The sequence below is a fragment of the Doryrhamphus excisus genome, chromosome 6, assembly GCF_030265055.1.
Source record: "Doryrhamphus excisus isolate RoL2022-K1 chromosome 6, RoL_Dexc_1.0, whole genome shotgun sequence".
Taxonomy (NCBI): domain Eukaryota; kingdom Metazoa; phylum Chordata; class Actinopteri; order Syngnathiformes; family Syngnathidae; genus Doryrhamphus; species Doryrhamphus excisus.
Genome location: NC_080471.1, coordinates 10,731,313 through 10,753,318, shown reverse-complemented (window position 1 = coordinate 10,753,318; position 22,006 = coordinate 10,731,313). Strand labels below are relative to the sequence as shown.

The 22,006-nt window shown below is 42.6% G+C and overlaps 1 protein-coding gene across 8 annotated transcripts in view; it reads left to right on the top strand.

Moving 5' to 3' along the window:
- LOC131131733 (alpha-1,3-mannosyl-glycoprotein 4-beta-N-acetylglucosaminyltransferase C-like) overlaps nt 1–16,482 on the top strand; it is a 127,458-nt gene extending 110,976 nt beyond the window's left edge. For all 8 annotated transcript variants that reach the window (XM_058076705.1, XM_058076700.1, XM_058076702.1 and 5 more), the window contains 3 exons: nt 6,206–6,345; nt 8,260–8,407; nt 8,582–16,482. In XM_058076705.1, the coding sequence (XP_057932688.1) occupies nt 6,217–6,345; nt 8,260–8,407; nt 8,582–9,738 (1,434 nt within the window). In that variant the 5' untranslated portion in view covers nt 6,206–6,216 and the 3' untranslated portion in view covers nt 9,739–16,482. The remainder of the gene's footprint in view (nt 1–6,205; nt 6,346–8,259; nt 8,408–8,581) is intronic.
- The last annotated feature ends 5,524 nt before the right edge of the window (nt 16,483–22,006 follow it).

Genomic DNA, 22,006 nt, shown 5'->3' with positions numbered 1-22,006 from the left:
ATAACTATCAATGACTCGGTTAAATAAAATCGTTTGTCCAATCATATTTTTTTACGTAGTAAGTATACTTACTTGTTAAAATTCATGTTAAAATCTTGTCTCGTCCCCATCTCATGCATTGTCTCGTCTCGTGACTTAGGTGACTAGTGACACTCCTATTGGATGGCCGTGATTTAGACACAAAAATAAGGGAATGGAGTTAGGCTCCTCAGGCTGACAAAGCCATATTTCCGTATGAGAATCCTGACTTTATTTTGTTACATTAGTGTAACAAACAGTGTCTCTTACCTGGCACATACATATGAGGACATTTTCCAGCGGACACAGCAGTGAAATCTTTGTTGACGTGTCCAACACATCCTGGAAGGGCATCAAAGACACCGCAGGATGCTGTGTCTTCAAATGTTTTTGTATCAGCGAGCCTGACTGGCTGAGACAAGTCCACGTTTTCATACCGGGCAGCTCATCGTACAGCGTTTCTTCACGCTAGAGGTGCCACAGTCATCGACGGCTTGTTTCCTCCCTAAGGGCTGCGGCAGTATGTGTGTGTGCGTGTGTCTATGTGGGGGGGGGGGGCTTGGACAGTGTGTCCATGGGGAGATAGGACACACACACACACGAACACAGTAAAGCTACTGACAGCAGTGACAGGAAGTCATGGTGGTGGAGGGTGGCATGGTGTGGGAGTTTGTTGGTGTTGGTACATCTGTTCAGGTCCTTGGTGCAACCATGTGCAGGGATGCTGCAGGGATGGCGGTGCACATGGGACCACTTTGTGAGGTGGAAAACACTTGGCCTTCGAAATACCTGGTTTTACCATTATCCCCTCCCCCAGTAGACATGAGATGGCACCCCTATAGTCACCTTTACACTTGTATTACCCAATATAGTAAAATACACCATCTTAGACGTGAATAAGATAAGATAGACTCACCCATTAGCGCACATTGACAGCATACAAGCATACTTGTCTCATCAGTGGAACATTACTGACACCTACAGGCCAGTTTAGAATACTACTATATTGCTGCTGTTTGTGGATAAGGAAAGACTCACAATGCACTTCATTCATTTTGTTAACAAGCAGAGAACATACGCAGTGAACATTCACACAGGAGCTGCTGTCGGCCACTCTCTACACTAGTAATCTACTCCTAGCACTCAGCTGTCATTCAACACTTAATGCTTCTTCCTGTATTTTAGCAATGAAAAATTCTGACAGTGAGCGTGCACGCTCTGTAGGAGAGTCTGTAAAATTATTATTATTAAAAATGTTTTTTTTAATACAATATCTGATGTATTTTCATTCGTATTAATTTTTGTTTGCTAGATTATTTCTTCATCTTCAATTTCATATCGTATTTATATTGAGTGTTGGACCACATCGAGTCCCCACACTTAACCACAATGCAAACATGATGTGATATTGTGTCACAAGATCTTGTGTAATGAAGACATTAGAAAAAATATTGCGATAATTAATTAATTAATTACACAATACATAAAAAATAACTTAATACATTTGCTGGCATCCATATATTGCCATGTACATGTGTGTTTGTTTTCATCAGTGTGTTGGTTTAATACCGAAACGCTTCATCAAACTACAGCGTTCCATAAAACAACACCATTCAAAGGGAGTGAGACCTCTTGTCAGTCATACAGGCACTCTGTGTCTATACATCGTGCAGTGGAAAAAAAGAGTTATTTAGCTATACTTTTTTTATTTGTACATTTCTTGAAATTAATCTTAAAATCTCATCTCGTGGCACAGCTAGGAGACCCGAGTTCAATTCCACCCTCGGCCATCTCTGTGTGGAGTTTGCATGTTCTCCCCGTGCATGCGTGGGTTTTCTCCGGGTACTCCGGTTTCCTCCCACATTCCAAAAACATGCTAGGTTAATTGGTGACTCCAAATTGTCCATAGGTATGAATGTGAGTGTGAATGGTTGTTTGTCTACATGTGCCCTGTGATTGGCTGGCGACCAGTCCAGGGTGTCTCTCGCCTGAAGACAGCTGGGATAGGCTGCCACACTCGTGAGGATACGTGGTAGTAAATTAATTAATGAATGTGAGCCGGGTGTTGTGACACCCCTATTATGCTGTACTTATGCACTCAAGATAAAGAGTAAGTATGAAGTCGCACCCTTGCTCTCGCCCACTCGTTGGAGACCTGACAAGTCGTCAACCTCAGGCCTGATTGGTTGTGGCGACAGGTAGCTTTTACCAGGATTACATGAGTGCTCCCTCCTGATAATTAGCATTGTTTTCGTGCTGGTATAGCTGACAAGGCAGCAAAGTCTTTGTGGATGACAGAGTCCTTTGTCTGGCAGCCTGTAAGAACCTAAACTGTTTGACCAATTTGAATTATTAAGCAAGCAGCCATTTGGTAATGAAAGGACCTTATTATTCCTCCTCGCACCACATTCCGCTATCAATAAAAGCCTCCGTTACACTCGGCGTCTTTCATCAAGAAGGAAAATCCATGGAAAGTGGCTGACGGCCTGACACAAAGCAACTGCTGAAGCTCTGCAAACCTGCCGGCTTAATTGATTATTTGCACGGCACCGGGTATCTGCGAGGTGGCAGCGGGCCCGGGGGAAATAATGTAAAACAGATAACAAGATGAAATGTGGGAGAATCGCTGCGTGCCGCCCGTTCGTATTAACGCTCGCCATTTCCTGTCCCGTCCTCCCGTCGCGCCAACAAAGCTTTTAAAGTCCCCTCCATCCGAAGCTGACGTGATTCAATCGGCGGAGAGAAAGTGTTAGAGCAACTTTTGATTTCCAAAGTGACTCCGTGATGTTCCCGCATCAAACTGCTCCCTGAGGAGAAAAATTGAATTGTAAATGTCAGCGTCTTTAGTTTGCCTTTCACTGCCTTCATGTAAAGTGTTGAATTCTTACTGGAAGCATAAACGCAGAAAATAACTCCTTCAAAAGCTGCAACATTAGTGGTCAACAATTACCCGGCAGGCACCAATGAGGTTTGGATGAAGGTGATGTGACATCACGCTGTTTTGTTTAATAGTCGACATTTCCACTCTTTGGAGAGAACTAACCTCAATGAAAGTGCTTATCACAGAAGCTAATTGGAAGAAGAAAGCTTTCTGTTTGCCAGGGAACACTTAAATTGGACCCTTGAGCAATGGAAAAAGGTCATGTGATCTGATAAATCCACATTGATCCTGTTCTAGTATGACAGGTATTGCAGCCCATCGTGCCTGGAAAAAAGTGTAACAAAAAGGCAAATAAAAAGCACGTGTCCTTGAAGGCATCATTGTAAGTAGTGTTGGAGACCACTTCAAGGAATCACAGTGGGACGAAGCACTTCCTGTAGCTGCCATGCAGGACGTAATCAAGACCAAGCGACAATGGGGGGGTCTTTCTTTGTGCTACACGTGCGCTTCACAAGTCCTTTGTTTGCTTTCACGTGCGCTGCAGGCTGCGGGCTGTGATTGTCTTCACTTCACTAGGGAGATCTTTGTTTTCTATTTGGCCTTTGTCTGATATCACCTTTTGATGGGCTGGCTGCTGCTCGAGGGGTCGCCGGGGAAATGGAAGACAATTCCACTAACAGTCGTCTCGTGTGCACGTGTGTATGTGTGTGTGTGTGTGCCACAGTAGACGACATTGAGGATTTAAAAAACATCTTTCCTTGATGTTATTTTTTACAGTGGAAATATAAAGTAAGACAAATGACACACATCACTGTTTACAGGAGGTCTCGTTCCTCCGACAATGACCTTTAGTTTTACATACCTAAGTAGTAACAAATTAACACCTTAGCCACTCACAAAGTACACAGAACACATGACGGACATGTGGTAATTTGGTCCAGCGCACCACTATGCACAGCCAATTTGATCATTTGGGCGTGGCGGCGCACCATGGGAGGTGTCCACATTTTCAGCTTGGCGCAGTGACAATTTTGTGACAAAACAGCGTGCCAAAGGTGCCTACGAAAGCGCCGATCTGGTCTATTCTTGACGCAGATGAAGCATCCCCTAACAGTGGTAAATTGGCTGACAAGCGCTCAGTGCAGACACGTCACAGGCAAGAGTGTCAGACAGATTTCAATGCAACAAGCAACCACTATTTAACGTAAGCGTCTCAACCAGCATGTACATTTTTGTATGATGTCAAATCAAAGACGTCACGCATAATAGGAACTCAACTGGACGCCAGCTGAAAGTATGATGCCAACCGGGGCCGGCTGTACACTCGGCCTGCTCCCCCCAATTTTAGAAGTGATCCCGCCAGAAAAAGCAGAACAGATCATCCCTCCCTCCTCTCAGTAACCCTCCAATCACTGTTTGTATGCAAATGAACCAACATGTTGACTTTGTGGAAATAAAGAAAGTGACACAATAGACAACAAAAACAAAGATTAATATGAAGTTGTTTGTTAAAAACTGGCTGTGGGATATATTTTTTTACTCAAGGAGGATGAGGATACCGCCGATATATACCATCAAAGGTTCTCCTATTCGGCCATGCCGAGCAGGAATGCTGGTGGAAAACAAGCCAGATACCTGGATTAGCCTGATGCTGTGTTTAATGTAACTGTTGCTGAATTTGGGGAATGACGCGCATGATGGCCTCTGATGCGCAGTCCAGTCCTGCGCATTTAAAGGCAACGAGAGGCGTTCATTTGATTGGTTAAGATTGCACTCGGCTGTGGTAAACCCTCTCACGCCTTCTCTCCTCCCGTTTTGCCACTTGCGCTGGTTGGAGGAATGGAGGCGTGGGTGCGCCGTGTTGCGCCTTGCTCCGCTGCTCATGAAAATTCCGCTGGCCATACGAAATTAGAGCCCACTGTAGTAAAAAGATTAAATGAAATATTTCAAAGAAACAATAAGAAAAAGGTAAACAATTTGCTTACCTTTATCTCTGTGTTTGTCCATCACACTGAAGGGGCGTTTCAAAGGCGGGAGACAGTTATTGTGAGGGAGATTTTCACTTTGTGGATTCTTTTATTTTTTATTTTTTATTTTTCTTAAGAAAGTTGAGTGAAAATAAAATGTCTCATGACTGTAGTAAATTTTGTAAATAAAAACATAATGAAAAAAAATAATGAAAATAACGTCTCACCTTGCACTCACTGTGCTATAAAACTATACTCTGTTGATGTGTTCAGGTGTGTGCATGAAGACAACAGCACTGTGGTTGACAAGGTGTACTTCACATACACACACACGCACATACAAAACACACATATTTAACAGCCGCCGCATGCTGGGGTGTGCATCGTTCCGAAAATGGTGCCGCCCGCCGTTGACATCACAGTGAGTGTGGAACTGCCAGCAGGACGCGTCCATTAAAAGACACTTAGTCTGTTTCACTGCTGCTGCTTCACTCTGGATTCCTGCCACAAGACTGAGCATATCTCTCTCTCTCTCTCTCTCACACACACATACACACACACTTAATGCATCCTGGGAATTTATAGATTTATAGCTGTTCGCTGGTTCCAAGAATAAAAAAGGGACGGCTCAGTCTTCATTTCAGGTGCTGCCTTTTCACTCTGAGTATACACTTTCACTCCGGAAAAAAACAAGCAGGTCGCTATAGCAACGCCTATTTTCAATCTATTAGCATCATCACGGATGGCACTGTGAATTAGTCAAATTGTTGTGCTGTCTTTTTATGACAAACAACAGATCACTGAGGTGAATTGATTATTGTTACAATAATAAGATCTTCGGGAAAGAAGGAAAGTTCAGCCAGGCTTTTATTTATGACATGTCAGCAAAACAGAGCAATTGAGCATGAATTTACAATTTTATTCTTGGAATCTCAGATTATTATGTTTTTTCAATGTGTCCCTAATATTATGTTGTATGTGAGAGACATCCAAACGTTCACAAAGTTAATGAAAAACAACAAAAGTGACATCGGCCTGTCTGCAAAGGCAGAATCACGTCACATGGTGTACCTAATGAAGTGGCCATTCCAACCTTTTTAGGTGTCCTCCATCACAGTGAAGTGATCCAATCAAAACACCAATTTGTGAGTGTGCCGTACAATTCTAGGGAGCAGATAATTGATGCGTGAACAAGCGTGTTTGATTCACACACACACACATCGATTGCATCACGGGTCAATATGCTGCAGTTTTTCTTCCATGTGATTTGTTCACACAATGATTGTGATGCTCTTGACAAAGCTAGCAGTCACAGTGTGTTTCTAATTGTGTGCTGCAGGTGTCGTAGTCATGAGGCTGCTGTGCAAGTCGCTGGACAAGATGAGGTGTCTTAGGAAACGCTCCACCATCCCCTTCCTCGGCTTCCTCATCGCCTTCCTCCTCTTCCTCAACCTCTACATTGAAGATGGATACGTGCTGGTTAGTACACAAATGCTCTCTTACATTTGTCCTTTATTTTTTATTTTGTATTTATTTGTTTCTTTTATTCATTCATTGATTTTCTACCGCTTTTTCCTCACGAGGGTCGCGGGGGTGCTGCAGCCTATCCCAGCTCTCTTCAGGCGAGAGGCGGGGTACACCCTGGACTGGTCGCCAGCCAATCACAGGGCACATATAGACAAACAACCATTCACACTCATATTCATACCTATGGACAATTTGGAGTCGCCAATTAACATAGCATGTTTTTTGGAATGTGGGAGGAAACCGGAGGACCCGGAGAAAACCCACGCATGCACGGAGAGAACATGCAAACTCCACACAGAGATGGCCGACGGTGGAATCGACCCTGGTCCTCCTAGCTGTGAAGTCTGCGCGCTAACCACTCTTTGTGAAATTTTTATGATTTCTATGATGGTATTAGGCTCATTTTACGACCTGTTGTATTGAGTTGTGGGACTCCCATAGAGCAGCAACACACAATAACCAGCACAGAAAACTTTTTTTCCAGGATCTGCACCTATTTCAGCTTTATTTCCTGGGATTTGTGCTTCCTGCCAAAACGGTCTGTTTTAAATTATTCCACCCACAGCCCGCCACGCCCACTCCGCTGTGATTGGTCACACACCCAAAGTGCTTCCTAATTACAAACAAACCACACTTTCTAATATAGTGGGTATATGAGTTGATAATAAATGAATAAAGTCTTTGCAGAGCTCATTGAAAAGCTACTGGAAGCTCATGATCTACTGGCTGGAGACCCCTGACTTACCGTATATGAACTCAGAGTGGGGAGTAAGAGTAACGTGGCATCACTGGTGCAGTGGAACTAAGGAGAAGCTAGACGTGTGGCAAACTCGCCTGCCCAAGAGATAACGCTCTTTGTCGGACACACTTTGTCAGAGGCGCCGTTGGTGGGGTCGAGCTCAGAAACTGGACATGAGGGCCTCGCATGGAAGCATAACATGTCTGAAACTAATACACCTTGCTCAGCGACAGCACGCTGCCTCTGGCTCCAGCAACAGTTTAGCGGATATTTCATGTTCATGTTCACAAGAACAGTCCCGTGTGAAATTGACAGATGAAAAGCATTTTCTCTTGCTGGGAAACACCAAATACATTCATTCATTCATTCATTTTCTACCACTTTTCCTCACAAGGGTCGCGGGGGGTGCTGGAGCCTATCCCAGCTGTCTTCGGGCGAGAGGCGGGGTACACCCTGGACTGGTTGCCAGCCAATCACAGGGCACATATAGACAAACAACCATTCACACTCACATTCATACCTATGGACAATTTGGAGTCGCCAATTAACCTAGCATGTTTTTGGAATGTGGGAGGAAACCGGAGTACCCGGAGAAAACCCACGCATGCACGGGAAGAACATGCAAACTCCACACAGAGATGGCCGAGGGTGGAATTGAACCCTGGTCTCTTAGCTGTGAGGTCTGCGCGCTAACCACTAGACCGCCGTGCCGCCCATGCCAAATACAGAGGAACAGAATTTCCGGGAGGACAAAAAGCTTATCTGGCTTATAGGCAGACCCATATAAGGAAGTCAGCCCCTCTGTGACATCAGACAGGGGCAGTTTTACCACGTCTTTTGAAACCAAGCATTCTGAGCCATCACCAACTTCTTTCAGGGCTCACTTCCAACTGTGCAAACCTCATTATCTGGAACTTTGGCATCGTTTAACACGAGAATACAACATTCTAACTACATTTATACATCAGAAAAGTGGAAAAAGGAGAATTGGTCCCCTTTAATTATTTCATTTGATTTAATTTCATAATTACATTTTTTTATTTGACGTCATCTCCATAGATAGCAGCAGTCAAGATACTTCTTGCTGTCGTTTTAAAGTGATCTTGTCCATGTCCATCTTCTTCTAGGAAGAAGACAAGAGGCAGCTTCGGGAAACGTCGGCTCACCCTCCCAGTTCCGAGCGCTATGTTCACACCTTCCAAGAGCTCCGTAATTTCTCAAGAAACATAAATGTCACGTATCGTTATCTTGCTGGGACGCCGCTGAACCGCAAGAGTAAGTTAAGAGTCCCAGTAAAGACGACATTAAGAACATGAACCACAGCTAAAAGTCAAGATGTTTGAGGTTGGCCATGAAGTATAACCACTACAAATTGCATCTTCCAGTTTTTTGTCTTCTCTTTAACATCATAATGTAGATTGAATGACATTGCATGTTCCTTGTTGTCAGAGTACCTAACCATTGGGCTGTCGTCGGTGAAGCGAAAGCGAGGGAACTACCTCCTGGAGACCATCAAGTCCATCTTTGATCAGTCCAGCTATGAGGAGCTGAAAGAAATCGTGGTGGTAGTCCACCTGGCCGACTTTGACCCGGTATGGTGCGAGAACCTGGTGCAGGAGATGAGCAGGAAGTTCGGCCACCACATCATCGCGGGTCGCCTCCTGGTGATCCAGGCTCCAGAAGAGTACTATCCATCTCTGGATGGCCTGAAGAGGAACTACAATGATCCCGAGGACAGGGTGCGTTTCCGCTCCAAGCAGAACGTGGACTACGCCTTCCTGCTCAACTTCTGCACCAACCTGTCAGACTTCTACATGATGCTGGAGGACGACGTGCGCTGCTCCCGCAACTTCCTGACGGCCCTGAAGAAGGTGATCACCTCCAGGGAAGGTTCCTACTGGGTGATGCTGGAGTTCTCCAAGCTGGGCTACATCGGGAAGCTGTACCACTCCAGGGACCTGCCTCGTCTGGCTCACTTCCTGCTCATGTTCTACCAGGAGATGCCGTGCGACTGGCTCCTCATCCACTTCAGGGGTCTGCTGGCCCAGAAAGACGTGATCCGCTTCAAGCCCTCCCTCTTCCAGCACATGGGCTACTACTCGTCTTACAAAGGGGCTGAGAACAAGCTGAAGGATGACGACTTCGAGGAGGACTCAGTCGACATTCCCGACAACCCTCCGGCCAGCCTTTACACCAACATCAACGTCTTTGAGAACTACGACGCCACCAAGGCTTACAGCACCGTGGACGAATACTTCTGGGGGAAGCCTCCTTCTACCGGAGACTTCTTTGTCATTGTCTTCAACCAGTCCACCAAAATCAGCAAAATAAAGATCTCCACCGGCTCTGACGACAGACAGAATGACATCCTGCACCGTGGAGCTCTGGAAGTCGGGGAGAAAGTGGTGGGTACCAAAAAGGGGAAGCAGTGCTCCTCTTACATCACCTTGGGGGAGTTCAAAAACGGCAACATCGAGGTCCAGGACGTGGACCGCAAGATCTCCTTTAACATTGAGTGTGTGCGCATCGTGGTGACGGCCAGTCAGAAGGAATGGATCATCATTAAGAGTATAAGTTTATGGACCACACCTCCACCCAGCCAATGAGGACTGCACACAGACTCTTAGTATACTATAGGAAAAACTCTTATTATGAAGTCTTTACAGGTTCATGTCATAATTTTCTACCTATTTATTCATTTGGATTTATAGTTTTTTAATACCTTTGTGGATCATCATTGTATTTATTATGAGTTTGATGAACATGTAAAGCAAAGTGTCAACTAACAATGAAGAAGTTTTATGGTCCTGATCCTGGGTTTCCATATGCTCTATTATTGCCAAAAAATCCCACAAAGATCATCTATTCGGTGATTGGCAGTTGCGAGTCAGCGGCAGCAGCTGCTCTTTCTATTGTGCAAGTAAAACTGGTCTGATTGTCTGTGAGGAATACTGGATTAGCATTTCAAAACCACATGAACCTCCGACCCCTGTTGTCTCAGTTTCAGTAAAAATCAATAGCCATCTTGCTTTATCACAAGACAACAATCCAGGAATGAATGCTGAAATGTGATAGATCCAGAACGAGACCTACAGACCTTTCATGGGACTGTATGCAGCGGATTCCTCCAGCTGTCTGCAGGGCGTCAACATCCCAACGTTTGAATTGAGTACGTAAACGTAACACACGCACTTGCACTCGTTCTGTTTGTTGCCTGCCAATGTTAGCAGTTTGGTTTGAACATGAATGCAAATGTTGTGTACAAACCATGGACGTATACGTAAATAGCAACAGCAGCGATTGAGAGTCATGTATGGCATTATTATATTGGGGCCCAACAAAACTTTATGCAGTTAAATTCCTAATTGTGAAATAAATTGTGCAATTCATTTTTTGTTTGTTTGTTTTTATAACCACTTTTGGTAACACATTCTTGCTGTGTTATATTTTTTGGCTTCAAAAAGTGTCATTTGGAGAGAGTTGCACACAGTCCCTTTAATTTAATCTTTAACCAGACTGTTTTCATTTTTTGTTCGATGGTTATCATCTCTCCCTTTTTTGCTGTGGTGACATCACAAAATGAGTTCATCATTGAGATGCTCACTGAGCTGAAGTCTCATGAGATTTGATGATGTGTATGTTTGACTTTTGAGGAAGATTTTTCAAGAAATTTATGGTTGAACTCCCAATTTTACCACTTTGTATTGAACTTGTACATGTTTTTATTTTGCCATTTGTACAATGTACGGTTGTCCTTCACAATGTTGTGGTTCGATTGCGGCTCACTCCCTATATCGCGAGTTTTCAGAAATTAATTCATTTATGAATGATCACTGTTTTGTGGTAGACTATTGTTTATCATTAGTCAAAACATATTGAAATTAGGGCTGTCAAATGATTAAAATATCTCATCCGATTAATCATGATTTTCAAATTAATTAATCATGACCAATCACCATGTCACACTATGTCTGAAATATGACCATTTTTACTGTATTTTATTGGAAGAAAGATAAATGACAGGACAAGATGATGTATACTGTATATGCATGGATCAACAGCAACAAATCAATTGAACATTTAAATTGAGTTAAGAGATGGCACACGTCTGAAAAGTGATTTACCTAACACTGGATTCTTAATAGCAGAATATTTGAATCAAGTTTTGTGTTATTATGAGCAATGAGGAGTTGCGTTCAAAGACACCATATAATTTAAGTTGAATTCACAAGTTTTTAGTGAATTTTGTGGGATTTCCGAGCATACTTTAATCCAGCAAAGTCTACTTCCTCATTAAGAGTTACTAAGTGAGTGATAAGGGCATCCACTTTTTCTTTAAATTTTTTTTACCACACATATATAAATAATAAAGACATTGATGTGATGTTTGGATTGTCTCTGAATGCATTGAATGTTGCAACTTGCAACTGACAAATGCACTACAGACGTGTTTGTTTGGAGTTTGATACATATATGGTGTTGGAATTGCATTGCCGTTGATGTCAGAATAAATTTATAAAAGAGCATCAGACTCTGTGTGACTCTGTGGGGATGCCTCACTGTGCCGCCGAAAGCAGTAGTTACATCAAAATGTCATGTAAATAAATTGTTTACCGTCTTTAACGCACTATTTTTGACAGCCCTAATTGAAATACAAGTGATATGTAATATTCTGGTCACTAGGCAGCAGTAATGACACAAAACATTGATGAGACATTACCTTACATTACATTACCTTGAACACTGCATGAAGTCAGCCATGGCATGTCCGACATGATAGAGTGAAAAATAGTCTGATCCCGTGTGGAAGTGGTAAATCTTTGAAATGAATTGCTTGCTAGCTTGCTAACTTCCTAGCTTGATAGCTTGCTCGCTATCGGCCATCCCAAATTTCTGCAGCATAAGAGTTGCAATGTCATGTAAACAAAGAATAATGGCCGTGTAAATGGGACTAAAGGGTTGTGATGTCATGTATGCAGGGCTCTAATAATGTAAAAAAAAAAACACATTTAACACATTTATAAAGTCATAAGAAGATATTGCATTTATTATTGAATTCTATATTGTGGAAAATGAACATGGTCGGGTCTGGAAGCAATTAACTGCTATAAACAAGGGATTACTGTACAGCTAAATTTGTGCCTGAGTTTAAACCATCCTCTTGAGGATTGGTGCATGCCGACCAGATCCAGGTCATGGAATGGAATCAGGAACCCTCCAGTTGTTAGACAAACCACTGTAAGTCCCGATCCATGGCGCCCTGAGTTCCATTGTATGAATAAAACGCCAACCTGACATGTATTGGACCTGAAAGGACGCTTTATGGTGTCTAGTGTTTTGGTTCCAAAAGAATGTACAATTTCCGGTAGTCCAGAAGTGACCAAAGGTGGTCCAGGATGTCATTCAAATCTGTTAAATCGGATCTTCCGAGGAACACATACAGAAAAAGATATTGGGGAAGCCACTTATTCACTAACTAAGCACTATATTGGTCTCATTACTGCTCTCCTTCCAATAAAAGCCTGTCTCCCTCATTTGCAACACCCCTTTCAGTGTGCCGAAGATAACAACAGAGATGAAAGTAGGCAATATTGTCTTTTTTAATTATTATTTATTTTTATTACTTAATTTAGTTCTTATAGTTGGTCATTGTATTACTGTATTTTAAATTGAAATCCTCCATGTGTTCTCTGTACAGAGTGAGTGACTTTTATTTCGACATACACTAAAAAGGCACTTACACCGCCACGGTAGGAACGGTCGTTCTGGAACTCATACATAGACCAAGGACCTCCTGTATGGAATATTCACTGGGGGCCAATAAAAATGTAGCTGCAGCCCATAAATGGTCCCCAGGCCCACTTTGGACACCCCTGCATTAAATCCCTTCCTGTCTAATGTGTTAAAAATGAAGATGTTATTGCACAGAGCCTCTCCAATCCACTCTGTCAGACATGTTAGAAGCCTCTAGTTGATCATAAAAAGTGTAGTTATCAGTAAGTGCAGTAAAATATGTTTTCAGAAAGCGTCTCTCCTTGAGAACACCGTCCAATTAGGCGATTGTGTCTTTAGCTGCTTTTCATGACTGATAATAAGGCGGCAAAGTGTTGCTCCGGGATTCTTCGCACAGAAAGTCCCCATTTGGCCCTTAATTACCTTCCCTCCGTGAGGAGCACAAGGAAGCTGTACGTATCTCCTTGCTTCAGTGTTCGCCACTTTTCGCTTTGCACCGGGGTGGCTGCGGCTGCCGCATGTTGTGTCAGAGATGCTGACAGCAGAACACTGTTTGTTTTGTTTTTTTTTCACAGAGTTGAGATGAGATTGCACAGACAGGAATGAAGCGGCTTTGCTCTCAGTAAATTGCTCTGTTTGCTTCTCTCTCTTCTCTGCACCAGCTCAGCAACATCTCCCCTGCAGCTACTTGTCTCAATTCCTCCACTCCCTCATGTTGCTCTGATCTTTGCTCCCGGGTTCAGACACTCTGCTGCTAGGAAGCATCCTTTTTCCTCACATGGTTTCAGTTCTAATTTTTGCCAAAAATTCACACCACTCGACATTTGAACTGTGTGATGCCGCACACTTTATCAAATGATTGCTTCTGTTTCAAAGAATCCCTCAAGGGGAGAAAAAAAGTAGGAACACATTCAACAGCACATTTGTACTTGGTTCATGATGACTTCTTTGGGGCCGTTTGCACAAGTTATACAACAGAAGATGAATCAAAACAAAACCTACGACAAGAGAGCTGCAAAAAGTATGAAGTTATATAATCTGCCAAAAGAAAAAAAATCACATTTTTCATTTTTACTTAATTCATAATAACTTAATAAAAAAGTATCTCTGTATTTTTTGCTCAGTGTCACACAAAAGTGAGCACCCCTCACGTTTCATCAATTATATCTCCTCAAGGGACGATATTATATAATCAGAATCAGAAAAGGTTTATTGCCATGTATGATCAAACACATACTAGGAATTTGTTTTGGTATAGTAGGTGCAGACACATCTATTAAAAAAGAATGAAAAATACAAAATATACAGAATAACAGTATAAATATATGTACACAGTCTGTTTGAAATGAAATAAAACTCAGATATCAGTTATAGTATTTTTATAGTAGTATTTTCCACTGAATATGAGTCAACATACTGCCATTACTGTCTAAATACGAGTGAGTAGCATGATAAATGTGTCGACACTTAACCATGGTGGTGGTAGCATTATGGTCTGGGGATGCACAAGTGCTGCTGGCACTGGAGAGCTGCGGGTCATTATGAGGAAAGCTGAATTGCAACATAAACTGAGACATTGTAAAGCAGAAACTGGGTCGCATGGCATTTTTTTATGTCAGTATATCTTGGCCAGTATTCTAGAAAATAAATGTGACTATACTTCAGAGTAGTCAGTGCAAAGCTTGAATAGCAGCATAGATTTACATAGATCCACTCAAAATGACTCAAAACACATTATTGTCCAAATGATGTCCTTGAAAGGAATATGTGCCAACCATTGTCAGCTGGCATTGCCTTAATATTCTTTGGAAAAGGAAAGCTGGTGGATGTTCCACACCTTATTAATGTGTGTTGGCTCATTTTCAGTGTTTAGTAAAGCTATCCTGTTTTATACTGCTAGAAAAGCTGACACTGACTGCTCCAAAGGCCATTAATACCCCATTTATTTTGGTTAATTGTTTCAAGACCGGGCTGCACGGTGGACAAGTGGTTAGCGCGCAGGGCACACTGGTTCGATTCCCCCATCGGGCATCTTTGTGTGGAGTTTGCATGTTTTCCCCGTGCATGCGTGGGTTTTCTCCAGGTAGTCCGGTTTCCTCCCACATTCCAAAAACATGCTAGGTTAATTGGTGACTCCAAATTGTCCATTTGTATGAATGTGAGTGTGAATGGTTGTTTGTCAATATGTGCCCTGTGATTGGCTGGCGACCAGTCCAGGGTGTACCCCGCCTCTCGCCCGAAGACAGCTGGGATAGGCTCCAGCACCCCCGCGACCCTCGTGAGGATAAGTGGTAGAAAATGAATGGATGGATGAATGTTTCAAAACCTGACCGTTATAAGTGAATTGCCACAAGTAAGATTGCTTTATTTATAAATAGACATTATTAGAACTCTTTAGATATGAACTGGCAATAAGCAATTTAAGACACAAAAAGGACTTGTGTTTTGTGGGTGTTGCTATAAATGTCCTCCCTAAAGGAGCTGAGTGAGTGGTGGTGGACAAAAATTGACATAAGGGGTTCAGAGGTGAGTTTCAGCTTGTCGTGGGTTAGGGCCGCAACAGCAGTCCTGGTTTTTAATTTTGAATTAAAGCTAGGAGACCAGGGTTCAATTCCACCCTCGGCCATCTCTGTGTGGAGTTTGCATGTTCTCCCCGTGCATGCGTGGGTTTTCTCCGGGTACTCCGGTTTCCTCCCACATTCCAAAAACATGCTAGGTTAATTGGTGACTCCAAATTGTCCATAGGTATGAATGTGAGTGTGAATGGTTGTTTGTCTATATGTGCCCTGTGATTGGCTGGCGACCACTACAGGGTGTACCCTGCCTCTCACCCGAAGACAGCTGGGATAGGGTCCAGCACCCCCGCGACCCTCTTATTGTGCCTATTTTGAGATAATTCAATCTGCAACAAAAGCCTGTTGTTCTTGCGATCAAGTCAGGTTTCTGTAAGTGTCTCACCAGACATTACAGTAACATTACTGACACCTAGTGACCAGAGTACTACATATCCCCAGTATCTTTGAATGCATCTTCTGAATGCCTTGATTTTTTTTATTTTTTTTGCCTGAAATGTTAAATATAGGAGAAAACACCTTAGATTTTGCTTAAATATGCATATTTTTACTAATAATAGGTTATATTCAACCACAAAACAGCATGATTTATTAATTAATATATTTTTGAAATATTACAAAATTGTAATTGTGGAATGGCGAGGGACGACCGTATTTCAGTATTGTCCCCTGAAAGATATACTGTCATAGAAATGAAGGTAAAGGTAGGACTCTTAAATTCAATAACCAACCTCATATACAAATTGTATAAAGAAGTGAAAAATGATCAAAGCCCCCCCACCATGTTTTGTGCACCCCCTGCAGTCAGGTGACACTCTTCCGTGACAATGGTGAATGTGGAGCATGAACAACATGTGCATGTGTGAGTCTTTCCTGGCTTGTGTGTAGAAGACGTCATGTAGAAAACACTGTATCTCCTTATGTTCTCCTCCTGCTCCCCCACTGTACTGTAAGATGATACATATATTTTTGTACTGTATTGACATGTTGTATGATATCGTACTTCAAAAGGATTAAAGCAATGGATGCAGTGTGTGGAAGTGTGTGTCAAATGCGGTATCGGTGTGTTTTATTCCACAGTTGTGATATAAAAGTAGAATAAGCACAAGGGTGCGGCGTACATTTTAAATGAGCAAAAAAAGAGCAGTTTAACTGACATTTGCAGTTTGTTGAGAACAAGCAAGAGCCTCTTTGACTCTCTTTTAGCCGCCAGCTAAGACCATACATTATTCATTTCAATATGCATATGCTTTTTTTTTTTCTTCTTCATCTTCTCAAGAGCATACATAATGAACGCCTGCATGACGCCAGAGGGGGGGACATCGGCAGCGTCATGCTTTTTGTTTTTATTTGGAGGGCAAGGGGGACAGTATTTAACAGGGGCAAAAGACATTCAACAACATTCAGGCACTACAAACACAGAAGTGACCCAAAATCAAAAACCAACAATAATAAAACATATACAACGAGAAAAGGGCTGCAAATGATAAAAACACACACAAACCCCCAAAAGTGCATGACCGCACAAAATCAGAAGTCCACAACATTTTGAAAAGGGGTTGCAAAAAACTTCCAACATTGCTCTTGTTGTTGTACTAGGCAGCCAAACGTCTATGTTACTGTCAAGTTAATTTCTGGTTCTATGGCTATCATCACATTTTCCTCTATGCCATCACTGGTGCCCATCACGAAAAAAACACACTTGAAAGTCAAAGAAAAAAGTGAATATTGTCTTTTATGTGCCAATATTATCTATGGTGGTATGAAAGTTAAGTATGTTAATTTGCTTCTGAGCAACATGTTCTTGTCAAAAGGTGTTTTGAAGAATGTTGCAGCAGTACTTGAAAAAAAAAGGAAAAATATCGTGTTAACACTGACCAAAATGAATATATAATAATATATAATAATAAAAATAAATATAATAATAATAAAACGGCAAATAATAAAAACTTAAGAAACCACATATTGCTCTTGTTGTGGAGGGTAGACAAATTATTTTTTTCAGATTAAAATTAACAAAGCATTATTAGAGCCCTGTAGACATGACAAAACACGACTATAGTCATATTTATACTTTTTTTTATTCACAACATATTGCGCAACTGCAGGTTCTTGAGACACATGCTAACTCGCAAACTAGAGAGCTAGTGACGTAAACGGTAGCCTTCAAGTTATTTCCTTTAAACTTAAATAGCCAAAAACTTACCACTTCCACACAGATAGGGAGGATAACTATTAACAGTTATTTAACCTTTAACATGAACATTAACCAAAAATAATAATTTTTTCTGGGTACATGATACCATACAGCATCCATATCAAACTTACGCCGGCCGCACTAACATTAAACTTTCATATCAAGGCGGGGGCCTCAAACTAGTGTCCTGCGGGCCACATTTGGTCCGCGGGCCGCGGGTTTGAGACCCCTGCTTTAGAGTGAAGTCAAACTAGAGCTGACTATTAAACATTTGGAACAAGATATAAACATAGTGATTTTTAATTACTTTTTACTGGCATTAACTATGAAATCAATTGTTGCCCCATATGTGTGTGTGTGTAAATAAAGAGGAAAATCAAGAAAAATATTCATTTTCTACCGCTTTTCCTCATGAGGGTCGCAGGGGTGCTGGAGCCTATTCCAGCTGTCTTCGGGCGAGAGGCAGGGTACACCCTGGACTGGTCACCAGCCAATCACAGGGCACATATAGACAAACAACCATTCACACTCACATTCATACCTATGGACAATTTGGAGTCACCAATTAACCTAGCATGTTTTTGGAATGTGGGAGGAAACCGTAGTACCGTAGTAACATGCAAACTCCACACAGAGACACCCGAGAGGGGAATCGAACCTGGGTGTTAACTGGTTAATTTCATTTAATCTTTGAGAAAAGAAAGATGATGGAACTTCTGAATGAAGACGGCCTAGTGATGGATGCCATCATTGCAGTCATACTGAATTTCCCTCAGCTTTTTGTCCCTGCTGTCCCCAACTGTCTCCATCTCTCCTGTCCTTCAAAGTCATCCGGAACCAAATGGAATGTTCAGGTCCGTGACGGTTGGCCATCTTTGCAGGCCTACTCCAGAGGGGCTCGGTGTAAAAAAAAAAAAGAGCGAGAGAGAGGGACTCAATACCCCAAATAACAAGACCAGCAGTGTGCACTGCAGGAGACATGGACCAATCAATTACTGCGGTTGCCATGACACTGCCAGCACATCGCACACAGGGGTCCAAACCCCACGAGGTACACACCTAAATGGATTGTTCGCGTTTCTTCTTTCGCCTTTTGATCTGTCCTGCGCTCCCGCTTCTGGGAAGGATGTCCCTGCTGAGGACTTTAGTCAAACCTTCGCTGTTGTAGCTAAGGGGAAACAGCTCTGCCTGAAAACGGTTCCAAAAAATTGTAAAAACAAGCCAATTTTTGTAGCACACGGTTGCAGCAATGCAGCGAGCGGCCATATATCTCTCTGGAACATTTCAGTGTTTGTGTTTGCAGGTGCACTGATGAAGGCAGGTGATGAATGACTTGCAATAACGTGCTTGTCAGCTCCTCATTGTGTGTCTGCTGCTGATGGAAAGCCCCCTCAGCTTTTCAGGGGTCTTGAGGCTGACGAGCAGCACCTCCAGTAAATACAAACATACATAAAAAAAGAACTGCTGAGCTTGGGAGGCTGCAGTCTTGGTGAGAAATCAGCGTGCAGAGCTCCAAACTTTTTTTTTTTTTACTAAGAACACAGTGGCTGCGAATATAAAGGGGACCCAAAATGAGCATAATTGGTCCCCTTTTAAATTTAAGAAGCGCAAGCAGAAAATTTAGGGGCTCATGCCGAAAGTCAATATTGACATTTTCACTGTATTACTGATCAATACTTGAACAATAAATGGCAACTGTCTTTTCTAACCAAGATTAAAATTGAGGGGTGACTGAGTCAGAGGCATGCCGGGGGCAAATGAACCACCACAAGGCAACCCCACACCCTCGCCATGCTCAACTATGGCCCACCCGTGGGTGGCGGGTGAAGGATACATGACTGACAGGCCACCCAGCACATGACCGGCCCAGGGAAGCCACAGGCCCCCCAGCAGCGCAACTAGTCCGCCCTGTCCAACCACCCAACGATGGCCCCCAAGCCACCCGCAAACCAGAAAGAGCCATTGACCAGCCACACACCCCGACAGCCACCCCCCCCCCCCCCCTCCCCGATGACACACCCACCACCACAGCAGCTCAAGGAGCCATAGCACTGAGAACCGGACCCCACACAGAGCAGAGCACAGCCATACCCCCGAGGCCCGCAAAAGTACCAAGAAGGAACAGAGAGGCAAGCACCACAGGAGAGGGTCCATGAGAAGAGCAATACCTCATTGGATGCAAAAAGCGCATGCCCCCCCCCCCCCCCCCCTCCACCCCCACCCCACCCACCATCATGCAGGCAGGTACATTTTGAATTGTAAATTGTTTCTTATCTATTTGGGTGGATATTTCTTCTATAATTCTATAAGTGCCACATGTTAATATTGATCATCTTATGTGTGAATGAGAAAATTCTCCCATTTCCTCAACTGCTCAAATCTATTTTGACCAATTTCTAACAGTAGGACAGACACATTTGGATTCAAATTTTAAAAAAATGTCAATTGTAAGTAAAGTACTCTAATGTTACTTCTATATTTGTCTAATGAAAAGCAATAATGGTAAAAAATAGCATTTACTAGCGGGCTGTGTTAACTGCTAAACGCACAAAGTCAGGGACCATGAAAGATGGCAGAATTTTCAACTTCAACACGAGCTGCACGATGTGATTGGTCCCTTATCGACCATGTGACACACTCAGCCTTCATCCAGTCAACTTTCAGGTTATTTTTGCATTTGTTTTCCAGTTAGTGTGTGTTCATCCCCACATGGAGTTGTCACACAAACCATCTGTTGTGTCAGGTTGGCAGACTGCAACACTTCTATCAGGGGGAAAGAATGTGTTCCAAATTTGGGATGAAAGATGGGGAATGGTGCGTATGGAGCATTCAAAGTCAGTCAAAAATGGACGTTTTCCATGTGGCTCTCAGTGGAGGCCAGGCAATCCTAATGTGGAGCATCAAGCGTAAATTGTAGCTACCGTCAAAGATGCACATCAACGTATTGGGATTCCCAAGGAAACTGCTGTAAGAAGCAGTAATGGAAGTGATGTTCATAGGTATTCATCTGGCGTCCCTGATGCAATAAAAATTGAAAGAAGATTTTTCCCATGAAAAACGACTGTAACATTGCTAAGAAAAACTTGTGATGTGTTTAAAATCAAAGTGAGCAGTGTGATGGAAAAATGTATATTATATTATATTTAACACTACACAATATGTGAATGACTTAATGTAGAGCTTCAACTTTTGTATCCAAGCACATCCTGCTGTCCTTTCAAGGATAGTTGGCACAGCAGGAGGCTATCTGTAACCTGGGGTTACAAACAGGAGGTCACTCTTTGATAAAAAGCCCCCCCTCCAGGGACAAGGGGGCATCAGGAAGTCCCTTCAAACATGGTTGACCTCTCAGTCAGGAGGTTATCTAGCATGGGTACGATAAACCATGCCAGAAGAATGGCTGTGTGTATAACCCCCATACATGAGTGTGGCATCAAGGGAGTGTCAAGAATATCTTCTTTCTCTTACGATGTCATCGTCACCCAAGGGGGGAATCGAACCCGGGTGTCAGGCATCTTCACGATGGTGACCCCTGAAGCACAGACATAAGGTATTTTGGGGGTGAGGAAGTGACTTATATATTGCACATGTGCAGTACAAATCAGATTGCTTGATGCGTGGCTGACAAACAATAGGCCAACAAGCTGCCAAACGTACATATGTAGATCCATTGTGTACATGCACAGAATGGATCGTGTATAGGATACATAGAGAGTAGTGACTGTGGTGATGAAAAATACTCCACCATGTTGTTATGCGCATACAGCATCTAAGGAAACTGGTCAACAGACTATTTGCAGCTGTATTTTCTGCTTTCAGTATTACTGATAGTGATAGTACCTCAATGTTGTCTGTATATTACATTGTATCTGTCACATTTTCAGATTTGGAATATTGTTTTTTCATTTCACATACTTTTTAAACATATTTTGGAATCCATCCATCCATTATGCCTCTTATCCTCTTTGAGCGAGAGGCAGGGTACACCCTGGACTGGTCACCTATAGACAAACAACCATTCACACTCACACTCACCAATTAACCTAGCATGTTTTTGGAATGTGGGAGGACATTTTTGGGAATACATATATCTGTTCATTGTAACTGTATTTAATGTTAAGGAAAATATATTTATAAGAATTATAAGATTTTTGGCGGCACGGCAGTCGAGTGCTTAGCACGCAGACCTCACAGTTAGGAGACCAGGGTTCAATTCCACCCTTGGCCGTCTCTGTGTAGAGTTTGCATGTTCTCCCCGTGCATGTGTCTACAGTGTTATTATTCTTCATTTTAAATTAAAAAATATTCCCAAATTTCTCAAATTATAAATTACAAATTATATTTGTTGTGAAATATCATAAAAGTCTCAAA